Source organism: Lynx rufus, unplaced genomic scaffold (assembly GCF_022079265.1).
Source record: "Lynx rufus isolate CCGP_SWC_20201006 ecotype Redwood Valley unplaced genomic scaffold, mLynRuf1.p SCAF_12, whole genome shotgun sequence".
Taxonomy (NCBI): domain Eukaryota; kingdom Metazoa; phylum Chordata; class Mammalia; order Carnivora; family Felidae; genus Lynx; species Lynx rufus.
This window is the reverse complement of record NW_025814826.1, coordinates 58,241,793-58,253,832: the sequence shown is the minus strand read 5'-3', so window position 1 is coordinate 58,253,832 and position 12,040 is coordinate 58,241,793. Positions and strand designations below refer to the sequence as shown.

The following is a 12,040-nucleotide window of genomic DNA, read 5'->3' as shown; positions in this document are numbered from 1 at the left end:
ATATTACTTCCCTTCCCCTCTCCCACTTTTAAAAATCATTGGCTCCCTATTCCCCTATGACCTAAAGACCAAATTCCTTGCCACAATTCGCAAGGGCCGTGCCACACTGTTCCCAGTGGAATTCTCAAGTCTCTATTCTGATTAGTCCTTCACAGAGAACCTTCGACCATGGTGAACTCACCCAGAAACTTGCCATCCCCTGTCCATCCTGTGTCTTTGTTCATTGAACGGTCTTCTCTAACTCTAACTGGCAAACTCTTAATTTTTTTTAAAGCTTCATTTATTTATTTTGAAAGACAGAGAGAGAATGTGAGCAGCGGAGAGTCAGAGAGAGAGGGAGAGAAGGAGAATCCCAAGCAGGCTGTGCCCGGTCAGCACAAAGCCCAATGAGGGGCTCCAACTCACCAACCGTGAGATCATGACCTAAGCCAAAATCAAGAGTTGGACACTTAACCGGCTGAGCCACCCAGGTGCCCCTCCTATTTTTTTTAAGACGTGATAATATCCAGCTGGAATATCTCACCGTCTGTGAAGCCAGCAGAGCAAAGTTCAACGCCTGCCTTTACACCTAAGAAAATTCAGATTCAGAAGTATCAAGGAGCTTGCCCAAGACCAGACAGTGGGTCGGTGCAGGCCGGAAAGAGACCCAAAATCACGTCTTCCAAGTGTGGATTTCTGACCTATATATCAATGTCTTTTTATTGAAAATGGCCCGGTGTTTACTTTTTTTTCTGTGTCGGAGAAGAGTGGCAAACCTTATGTGAAAGAACCTTTTAGCGCTCTCTAAAAAGACTGAAATCCTCAAGCCGTAAGAAGTGCTTAAAAGAAAGATTTTTGTTTTTTTTTAATGTTTGTTTATTTTTGAGACAGAGAGAGACAGAGCATGAACGGGGGAGGGGCAGAGAGAGAGGGAGACACAGAATCGGAAACAGGCTCCAGGCTCTGAGCCGTCAGCCCAGAGCCTGACGCGGGGCTCGAACTCATGGACCGTGAGATCGTGACCTGAGCTGAAGTTGGACGCTTAACCGACTGAGCCACCCAGGCGCCCCAAAAGGAAGATTTTTCTAGAGGAGCTGCTTGGGAGCAGATCCGGCCCCTCGTGTCTCCTGCATACAGCAAACGTGTTCTTTATTCCTCCTATTTGACGAAATTCCTTTCAGGGCAGCTCAGCATTGTGCCCGACTGTCATACTACTGCCTTTGATTTATCGTTGTATTACCGACCCAGAAATTGCCTTCCTTTCTGTCCAATAATGTAAGAGTTGTCGACACGCCAGAGGAGGCCCTCAGCTGTGAGTTCCCCCGCGTGTGCTAAGCGTCGGGGAGAGGGTGTAAAACTGATGACGAAGGCGTGTGCTGCCCTGTCCTGGGTCCTTCTGCATTGAAAGTGCTAAAAGTTGTGGGGACAGGGTGACCGTATGCCATCTCTACTAAGCAGATGCCTGGGGAGTAGAGGGGAGTATTTCGTCACTGACATTGTTTCAAACTGGAATATCAAGGGTGAAGGGTGATGATAATAAACAGCAAAGCAGTTTTGACTATGTTACTATTGTTTTAAATTCCCTGCAGCGAGCCGAGGTCTGTGAAGGCAGGGCTTTTGTTGGCCTTGCGCACTGGACTCTCCCGGCATCCGGTAGGCATTCGGCAACGCTTAAGCAAATCGAAGAATAAGGAAAGAGCCTTGCCTGGGAACTACCAAATGAAGGGACCTGGAAAAATCTTAACTCCTTGAAAAGATAAAAAGAAGAAAAACGTCCCTGAAACCTGAATTTTGTTACTCATTCTTTATTTTTTTAATATGAAATTTATTGTCAAATTGGTTTCCATACAACACCCAGTGCTCATCCCAGAAGGTGTGCATTCTTTAAAGTGTGTTCCCCGTCGTGGACGACAGACGAGAGAGTAACGCAGCCTCTGGCTTGTGAGGTGGCTGCTGGAATGAATTAAAAGCACACCTGATCACTACTGCTATTTAGTAAGCACCTACTGTATGCCAGGATCTATAAAAGGGGCTTTAGCGTAAACAACAATCCTGGGAGGCAGGCAGTACTATTCCCATTTTGTAGATAAAGAAACTGAGGCACAGAGGGGTCATAGAGGTTATTGTGGTCGCAAGGTGGGCCAGCTGTTGAGCAAACTGCAAGCTTGCCTGACTCCAAACCTTGTAGTGTTTGTATTTCTGGGTAGAACCAAAGGATCCTGGTGGTCTTAGACCATCACCAAGGAGGCATGGATGGTCTCCAGACTTTTCAGCCTCCTTGCCGAATCAGCCTGAATTGCGTATATGGAATACGCCTTCAGGAGCCAGTTCAACAACGGCTTCTGCACCTCTGTGCTCACACTTAACCTTTCAGAAATGGTAGCAGTTCCGCGTGAAAATCCTATAAAATCCCTCTGTGATACAAACTCAAATGCCAGAGTCAAGATTTTTGGTAATAAAAACTGAAGAAATTTTAATTTTTACAAGTGCGGCTGAAGCTTTTCACCGTGTACCGCAATTGCCTTTTTAGATTCTGTCTATGCATTCTCCCCGTATTTGCTGTGTCGTGTTCCTCCTCTAAGAGCTGTAAGTTTTTACACCGGTGCACAATCAGAGCTCTGAAACAGTGCTTAAAATACAGCATGCATGCCGGTGAATTTCATCAGCACGTGGGCTGTGGTTCCAGTGTGCTAGACCCTCTCTAATTCTTTTACAAATACTAACTCACTTAATTCGACGGCCCTGGCAGATCGATGCTGTTATCACCAGTCCCGATTTACAGATGGGGAAGTTGTGGTACAGAAAAGCTGAAGAGCAGGTCCCAAGTCACAGAGGTAGGAGTGGGCAGGGCTAGGGTTTGCAGCCAGAGCCATGCCTATGACCGACCTTCCTCTAACTTCTCCATGTCTCCGCGTTCCCTGCTGTGCACCCCTGTGGTCAAAGCGGGATTCTGTTCAGGAGCAGGTGTTTATAGTTTACTCATCCTTTCCTTCCACGAATGTGGAAGGAAGGGGGACTTCAGTTTCTCCCCTCTGCACCCAACCCACCGCTTTCTCAAGGGTCACTTCAGTGATGACCAGTCTCTTTATTGTGCCCCTGCATCTCTGACCGTGAGCCTTAGGCAGGTCTGGAAGTTTGACTCCTTAGGCAGACGTGTTAAGTCTTTTTTGTCTTCTTCCGAAATTCTATTTAAATTCTGGTTAGTTAACATACAGTGGGACATTGGTTTCAGGAGCAGAATTCAGTGATTCATCACTTACATACAACACCCAGGGCTCATCATAACAAGCGCCCTCCTGAATCCCCTTCCCCCATCTAGCCCGCCCCCCACCCACCTCCCTCCACCAATCCTCAGTGTGTTCCCTATCTTGAAGAGTCTCTTATGGTTTGCTTCCCTCTCTTTTTATCCCCTTCCCGTGTATTCATCTATTTTGTGTACTAAATTCCACATGAGCGAAATCGTATGGTATTTAGCTTCCTCTGACTGACTTTTCGCTTAGCATAATACACTCTAGCTCTATCCAAGTCGTTACAGATGGCAAGATTTCATTCTTTCTGGTGGCTGAATAATATTCCATTGTATTTATACCACATCTTCTGTATCCATTCAGCAGTCGAAGGACATTTGGGCTCTTTCCATAGTTGGGCTATTCTTGATAGCCCTGCTATAAACATTGGGTTGCATATACTCCTTGGAATCAGCATTTTTGTACCCTTTGGATAAAAACCTAGTGGTGCCATTGCTGGGTCATAGGGTAGTGCTATTTTGAACCTTTTGAGGAAGCTCCACACTGCTCTCCAGAGCGGCTGCACCAGTTTGCATTCCCACCAACAGTGCAGGAGGGTTCCCGTTTCTCCACATCCTCGCCAGCATCTGTTGTTTCCTGTGTCGTTAATTTTAGCCAGGCAGAGGTGAGGTGATACCTCGTGGTGGTTTTGGTTTGTATTTCCCTGATGATGAGCGATGTCAGGCATCTTTTCATGCGTCTGGTAGTCATCTAGAAGACACGTTGAGGCTTGAACTGAGTGAGACTCTTCTTAAACTGGCCAAAGCTATAAGGGATAAGGACCAAGAGCTCTCAGTGAATGAGAAGTGACAGAGAAGGATGAAGCCAGCTTGGAGGAGAAGCAGAGATCCACATTTAGGGGAAAGAGTCATTATGGGTCCCCTTTGGTTCCCCATACCCAGCCTCTGTTTTGCCCTTAGATTCCATGAGACATCCCAGTATACTTAGGATAAAGCCTGAGTTTTCTGAAGCAGACTAGGGTATCTATCCGTCAACAGAGGAATCTGGATAATATGGCCACTCTTTCCTTACCAAGCCTGTGTTGGGTTCTGGAGGTGGACAGAACACCACCGCGACTCTCAAAGGCTTCACGGACAGACATCTAAACAAGAATAGTAAGATCGCTTCAGCTGAAGCCATCAGGATGAGAAGTTGCTTGATTAATTGGAAAAGTGGGTTAAAATGGGGAATTCTGAAACATTGTACTTAAACATTTGGCTTATAACTTAAACAGAAAATAACAAATCCATTGTCCGGTCTTTTGATATAAAGCCCACGCATTTATTTTTAGCTTAGATCTATTGTTTCTTATTGAGACCGTAGCTAATTGGGCATCAGCCAAGGCTTCTAGTTCCTTAACATGGAGCAAGGATTGAAAAGGACTTGCAACATGATCAGAGTGACTGTTGAATTTTTATTACTTTTCCCACAAATATTCATGGCCATCTTGCCCACATCTGATTTGGTGACAGTGTCTTAGCTACCCAGCATTACTGGGTCTTTCCAAAGCATTCGATTGTATTTGCATACAAAGAGCATCACTTGTTCCTACTTGTTTTAAAATTCTAATTTAGTATCTAATTAAATAGAATGAGTGCACCAACAGATGAAGTGACATAATCATGTTTGGGAACAAGCCCAGTACCTCCTGGCCGGCGTGGGGCTACATAAGGAATAGAAGCTACGGGCGTCTAGAGAGCTCCTTATGAGCTGGGGGAGCTTCAGCCCCGCAGTGCTCAGCTGACAGGTGTCAAGGGGGGACTGGAAAAAGTGGACCCACTGAGTCAGGTAATCCAGAGAATTGGTAAGTGGAGGTCACCCAGGAAAGCCGCTGCTGCAGTAAAGTCAGAGGCCGGTGCAGGTTGCAGTCAGGGCAGAAGTAGGCAGGTCTACGTGGCATAGGAGGATTCAGGGGGAGCTTCATGGAAGTGGTGTCACTTCCGCAGACCAGTGAAGGAAGGCATCCCGGGGACAGGTCCATTATGATCAGAGGACTGCGTGGCCCATCAGAATAACTGGAGGGTTTAACGTTTTATTTATTTTTGAGACAGAGAGAGAGCATGAACGGGGGAGGGGCAGAGAAAGAGGGAGACACAGAATCGGAAGCAGGCTCCAGGCTCTGAGCCGTCAGCCCAGAGCCCGACGCGGGGCTCGAACTCACGGACCGCGAGATCGTGACCTGAGCTGAAGTCGGACGCTTAACCGACTGAGCCACCCAGGCGCCCCTGGAGGGTTTAAAACACTGGGCTGGCGAGCCCCTGTACTAGGAATGAGCCCATGCCCTATTCCTGAGACTAAATACCGAATGGTTAGTCTGGAGGTGAAGTTCTCATCCCCTGCTCTCTGCCTCGCTCGGAGTCTTGAGGACCCACTGAGTAGGAGCCCAGCCTCTCCTCTCTTGCCTTTGCAGCTCTAGAAAGGCTACCCAGGACCTCATCTGTGGCTTATAGAGCAGTCTGCGCCACGTCGCCGGGTTATCTGCCCACAGCACTAGTGAGGGCCTGTTCCTGACTTACTGTCCTAGTGCTTGTCAAGCTCCTTTTCGTGGGACCTCTCGGATAGCACGACTATCACATCTTCTGCCTGTCCTCTCTGAGACGGAGACTGTAGGCCCCCCCACGGAATTCAGGATCCCATCTGCTGGTTCTCTCCTGTAGTCGTAGCAGCTAACATACTTGTCTACAGTAGAATCTCAGTAAAAATGTGTTGAGTGAAAGAATGAATGAATGAATTTCCAAAGAGACTGCATCCCGTAGCTTCCGCACTGGCTGTTGCCCTGTGCCTGCAGCACCTTCTCTAGCTTTCCTTAAGACTGGTTCCTTCTGTCCTTCACATCCCAGCTTCAGTCACCTTGAGGAGTCCCTCCCTGACCATTCAGCCAGAGCCGCCACCGGGCTCGCCTTCATTTCTTCCAGGGTCCATTTTCCAGCTCTAGAACCTTGGCTCTACAGAGGCAAGTGCCGTGTCCATTCTTGTTTTCTGCTGATTCTCCCTGCTCCGCGCTGCATCTGGCACAGAGCCCCTCCTCTTTGACATGGTGAGTGCATGAACAAACGGATGAATTATGAGCCAGGCGTCGGTGAAAAAGAACGTGGGCTTGAGTCTTCCCTGTGCACTTGCCAAGTGCATGACCTTGGGCTTCCCGATTTCCCCTAAACCTCTTTGAATCTCCGTATCCTCGTGCGTGAAATGGGACAAGGATTGTAACTTACTCCCTCCTACGATTAACGGGAGGTTTTGATCAGATACCGGATACAACGCATTTGGTGTGCTACAGTGTGAGTGGTCAGTAAAAATAAGATACTGTCTATAACCCCAGGAGAGGTCTCTTGGTGCCTTGACTTTCACTGCCGTTAACCCCGCTTTGCCCTGCCATAGAGACAGGTCCGTGAGAGGTCTCTCAGTTTGCAACAGCCTGGGAGTGGTGGGTTCTTCCTAAAGCCATTCGGAATCACTGGGGCATAGAAGCCCAGAAGTGCTGTCTGCATGGGGGGCACTCTCCCCCAGGACAATCATCTGCATAAAATAAACCTCTTGAATCCCTCACCATTTCTCACCTGGACCTCCCCCCAGGGGCCACTGTAGCAGTTGATGCCCTGAAGCAGCTTCTGGTGACATGAATAGAGCACATGGTGGGAGAGGAAAGGAAGTCCAGGCAGGAGCCAATGGTGCTCTTTGAATCAACCTGGGTCCCTTTTCATTGCAGATGGAAAACGCCCCGGGGGGGGGGGGGGCGAGGAAGATGTGCAGACTCTGAGCACAAAGGCCACCCTGGCCACAGTCTGGCTCCAGGAGAGATTCTCATACCTCTGATCTCCAGAGCAGAAAATCAGATATTGTGCCTCAGCAGGAGCTGGGAATTGCATTAAGGGGCCAACTTCCTCATTTTCTTTCTGATTGTGTTTTCAGGGGACTTGAGCGGTATTTCTCAAGCAGTGAACAGATCTGAGGCAAACAAAAGTGCTGACAGTGGGCTTTTTTAAGTTTATTTATTTGTTTTGAAACAGAGAGAGAACCCGTGGGAGAGGGCAGAGAGAGAGGGAGAGAGAGAGAATCCCAAGCAGGCTCTGTGCTCCATGCTGAGCCTAACGCAGGGCTTGATCTGATGATGGTTGGATCATGACCTGAACCGAAATCAAGATTCGGACGCTTAACCAACTGAGCCACCCAGGTGCCCTGAAAATGGGCTTTTATAGGTAACACCACTGACTGGAGACTGGCAAGTCTGGGTGCTGGAGAATTTTTCTCTTAGAATTTTAGTTTTAAAGTCTCCCATGAAGGCATTGATATCATCCTTTGAGGTGAGTGTGCATTGCCACTTAAAGGGGCACTTGGGTGGCACAGTTGGCCATGATCATCAGGTCATGATTCCAGAATCATGGGATTGAGTCCCACATTGGACTCTGCCCTGAGCGTAGAGCCTGCTAAGGATTCTCTCTCTCTTTCTCTCTGTCCCTCTTACCTTCTTGTGCATACTCTCTCTCTCTCTTTCTTTCTCTCTCTCTCTCAAAAAGAAAAAAAAAGTCTGTCTAGCAAATAATCATCCTGTGCATGGACTGTGCTGGCCAGGGTAGGGGGTCCAGTCAAGATCTGGGCACAATCTCTGCCCTCTGTGTGTTCACCATTTGTTTAGGAAGTATTTATTGAGTGTCTACTATGTTCAGGCACTGAGTGCCCCACAAAGCCATGATTAGCACCTACTCCCGTCCAGCAGCGATGTGTGAGCAAGGCCACGGGTACCTAGGAAGTTGGCAAAAAGCACTAATGAGCACAAAATGGATATGGTGCAGAGGTGTTTGCAATAAACATGCTTCTCAGTCCCACTGTGAGACAGCCTTCAAGAGAGGAGAAGCCTCATCGTATGAAACTCTGTAGGCCCTTCACTAATAAAGCCCCTTGCGTGGGAGCCGAGTTAAGTAGAGCAGAGGGGAGAGAGAGGATTCATGCCAGGCCCATTTCATGTTTTATTTCATTGAATTTTCGCAGCAACCCTGGGAAGTAGATGATTTTATTGCTGTTTGCCAAATTAGGGAACTAAAGCACAGAGAACATAGAGCTCGCCGAATGCTACGTGACTATCGGCAAGGAAGACAAGATCCAGACTCCAGTCACCCTCAAAACCCAGGGCTTTCCCACCTCCACTGCCACTTGGTCACTGTGCAGGCCATGAGAGTAATTTAATCTCTCCTGGACTCCGTCTCCATGCAAGGCCAGTGATAACTTGTCCCTGCTTAGTGTCGGCGTTTTGCAAATGGATGGTGAAAATCCTTAAGAGCCATAAATAACTATAAAGATACGAGAAACTTCGGTGTTGGGAATTCGCCTGTCTTAAGCTCAGCTCCACATCGCAGCAAACTGTAGAGCAAAGAAGCCAGATCCCTGCCTGGTCCCCACAGCACACGTCTTTTTAGGATTTGGTTCTTGTGGCCGGTGAATCGGTTGTTTTTTTTTTTTTTTATCTACCATGTTGATTGCAACAGAAGAACATTCTTCTGTCAAGTGTTAGGTCCCTGCTTTCAGGCCGTGTGTGTCTCGTTTCTCTCCTCTTGATAAAGAGGTAGTACCTCCTAACCCTGGTTTTGTCCCCCATTTCATTAATCGTAGCACGTTGTCCCCATCAGGGAGACTCGGAGCCTGGCCCTCCCCGTGGTCACACCCTCTTTTGCTCCTCCCATCGCAGCTGCCAGGCATCTAGGTCTGGTCTCAGCGTCACCTCTCACCTGGACCACTGAGCAGCTTCCCCAACTGGTCTCTCTGCCTCTACCCTGGGCACCCTCGTCACATTTTGTTTTCCGAACCACAGCCAGGGTGATCTTTTAAAATGTAAATCCACAGTGGCCTCCAGTTGTAGATGGAATTAAGTGCCACTACGTCTTACACAAGCATGGGAGACGTGGCTACCCCTGCAACCTCATCATCTGTCACCCCACCCCTCTGTCACCACCCTCCAGCCACACCATTGCTTTTTTTTTTTTTTTAACATTTACACCTGCTGTTTCCTCTCCCTGGACCTTTCTTCTTCTTGCACTACACAGGGCTGGCTCATTCCAATCTTTCAGATTTCAGTTTAAGTATCAGGTCCTCCAAAAGGTCCTTCCTAACCTGATTTGAATCGTGTCATCAGCCGCCACGCTCTGTGGCCATGACCTGTTCTCTCATGGCACTCGCCGCATTTTGTGAATGTGTATGGGTGCATTTGAGTGGGTGATGTTTAATGATCGGATACCTATAAGCTCCACACTCCTTTGGATCACCACTGTCTACCCAACATCCTGCGCAGTGCCTAGCAAATAACACGTACTCAGTAGATACTTGTCATGTTCAAGGATGGTGTGAAGTTAGCAATTCCTCCAGAAGGTCAGCCAAGAGCCCCACGACTTCTACGTGGTGCACGCACCCATCTCAGACTTGCTGGGCGGCCTAACGAGACTATCCGTCTCCTTTGCTTTGTTGTGTTCCAGGAGCGGCTCGTGCTCTCTGTGCTTCCCCGGTTTGTCGTCCTGGAAATGATCAATGACATGACCAATGTTGAAGACGAGCACCTGCAGCACCAATTCCATCGGATCTACATCCACCGCTATGAGAATGTCAGGTGAGAAAGACAGCGCCCTGACCCCTGCTCTGCACTTGATCTGTGTGTGACTGGCTGCTCTCGTCAGACTGCCATGACTTCTGTCTGGCTGAATGCCAGTGCCTTTCTTCATTTTGCTGATTAATTCATTAACCAGTGATTATTCATCATAGAGTTCATTTCCAAATTGAGGCTCGAGAAGAGTGTCAGAGAAATACAATGATGTCGGCTTGCCTGCCTTTACATTTCGAGTGGAAAAGCAAAAGCCTTTTACATTATGATTGAAAAACTAATTCCAAATGCAACCTAGAGACTTCAGGGGTGATCACATTGGTCTCCTTCTTATAACTGTTTTTAAAACAATGTAAAATGGATTACAGCTCAGTTGGTTTTTTTTGCAAACATATTTGTGGCCAACCATCCATCCATCCACCCATCCATTCACCTATCCATCCATCCATCCATCCATCCACTTACCCAACTATCCATCCATCCACCCATCCGTTCACCTATCCATCCATCCATCATCCATCCACTTGCCCACCCATCCGTCTACCCACCCTTGCACCCACCCACCCTTCCACCCATCCATCCCTTCGTCCATCCATCCATCCATCCATCCACCCACCTACTTACCCAACTATCCATCCATCCACCCATCCATTCACCTATCCATCCATCCATCCATCCATCCCTCCACTTACCCAATTATCCATCCATCCACCCATCCACTCACCTACCCATCCATCCATCCATCCATCCATCCATCCATGCACTTGCCCACCCATCCATCTACCCACCCTTGCACCCACCCATCCTTCCCCCATCCATCCCTTCATCCATCCATCCATCCATCCATCCATCCATCCAGTTCTACTTCTTCCTTGTGTAAAACTTTGGGCAATTTACATACTTGAATCTCAGGACCGTTCTCTATAAAATGGGCATTTTAATAGCCACCTTGCAGGGGTTTATGTACATAATGTGAGTGAAGTTATATACAAGGCGTAGAAGAGAGGTAAGCATACAGTAGAGCATTAGGCATCTGTAGATGGTTTTAGACATATGTCCTAATTATAAGCAAAACCAACAGATCCAAGTCTGTTAAAAGGCTGCCTAGTGGCTCATAGAATCATTGGGGAGGGATGGAGAGGCAGGCTCAGCAAATGAGGGAGAGCGAAGCCAGAGCAGAGCCAGAATCACAGCAGAGCACTAGGCCAGTGAGGATGCTGCCTCCACTGTCCCTGAAGAATCCACTGCTTGCGCTACCAACTCCCTCACCCTCCCCAACACAGCTGCCACCTCTTGGAATCCTCCTGCAGCCCCCAGGATCTGGATGTGGTGGCCTTTGCCCTGCCCCCACTCCCCGTTCCCCCTGCCTCTTTGCATTGCAAGTTAGAGCCTGGGACAGATGTGTCTGATTGGCTTAACCCAGACACTCACCGGAAGTGCCTGGAAAGCAGATACCTGACATGGGCATCTTGTGCAATAGAATTATACCTCCCTCCCACTAAATATCAGAGGGCAAACATACCCAAACATAGGGGAGAATTCTATACATTTAAACAGCTCTAAGAGTGACCAATGTACCCTCTTAGCTCCTTTCGTCCTGACCTTGGTCTGTGGGAGGAACAGCTTTTCCTTCTAACTAGCATCTCCGGGCATTCACCTGGCATGCTGGGACACGCATTTGAAAAGAAGTCCAACAGGGGCGCCTGGGTGGCTCAGTCGGTTAAGCGTCCGACTTCGGCTCAGGTCATGATCTCAGGTGCGTGAGTTCAAGCCCCACGTTGGGCTCTGTGCTGACAGCTCAGAGCCTGGAGCCTGCTTCAGGTTCTGTGTCTTCCTCTCTCTCTGCCCCTCCCCTACTCTCTCTCTCTCTCTCTCTCTCAAAAATAAAGATTAAAAAAAATTTTGAAAGGAAGTCCAACAGCGATCATGATTCCAACACAGCGGGCGTCTCAGTAGAGGTCATTCTCAGGATTTTGTCCAAGACTAGAGTTCCACTGGTGTAGGTGCCTGGGTCTGCAAAGCAGCCTTTTGTCAAATAGCAGCTCCCATAAAAGATACTCCCCAGATGTACAGGTTGGTCCCGTCGATAATGAGAACTCATCGATGCCAGTTGTGGACAACAAGTTCAGGGAGGTGCCTATAATTATAGTACAGTGTAGGATTCTATTTTTAAAGTAAGTAAAAAGGCTGT

General features: G+C 48.2%; 1 protein-coding gene across 1 annotated transcript in view; it reads left to right on the top strand.

Annotated features, from left to right (window-relative positions):
• Window positions 1-12,040, top strand: part of ADCY8 (adenylate cyclase 8) — a 222,390-nt gene that overhangs the window by 74,392 nt on the left and 135,958 nt on the right. The window contains exon 3 of the mRNA XM_047073816.1: window positions 9,728-9,858. Coding sequence (XP_046929772.1) covers window positions 9,728-9,858 — 131 coding nt within the window. The remainder of the gene's footprint in view (window positions 1-9,727; window positions 9,859-12,040) is intronic.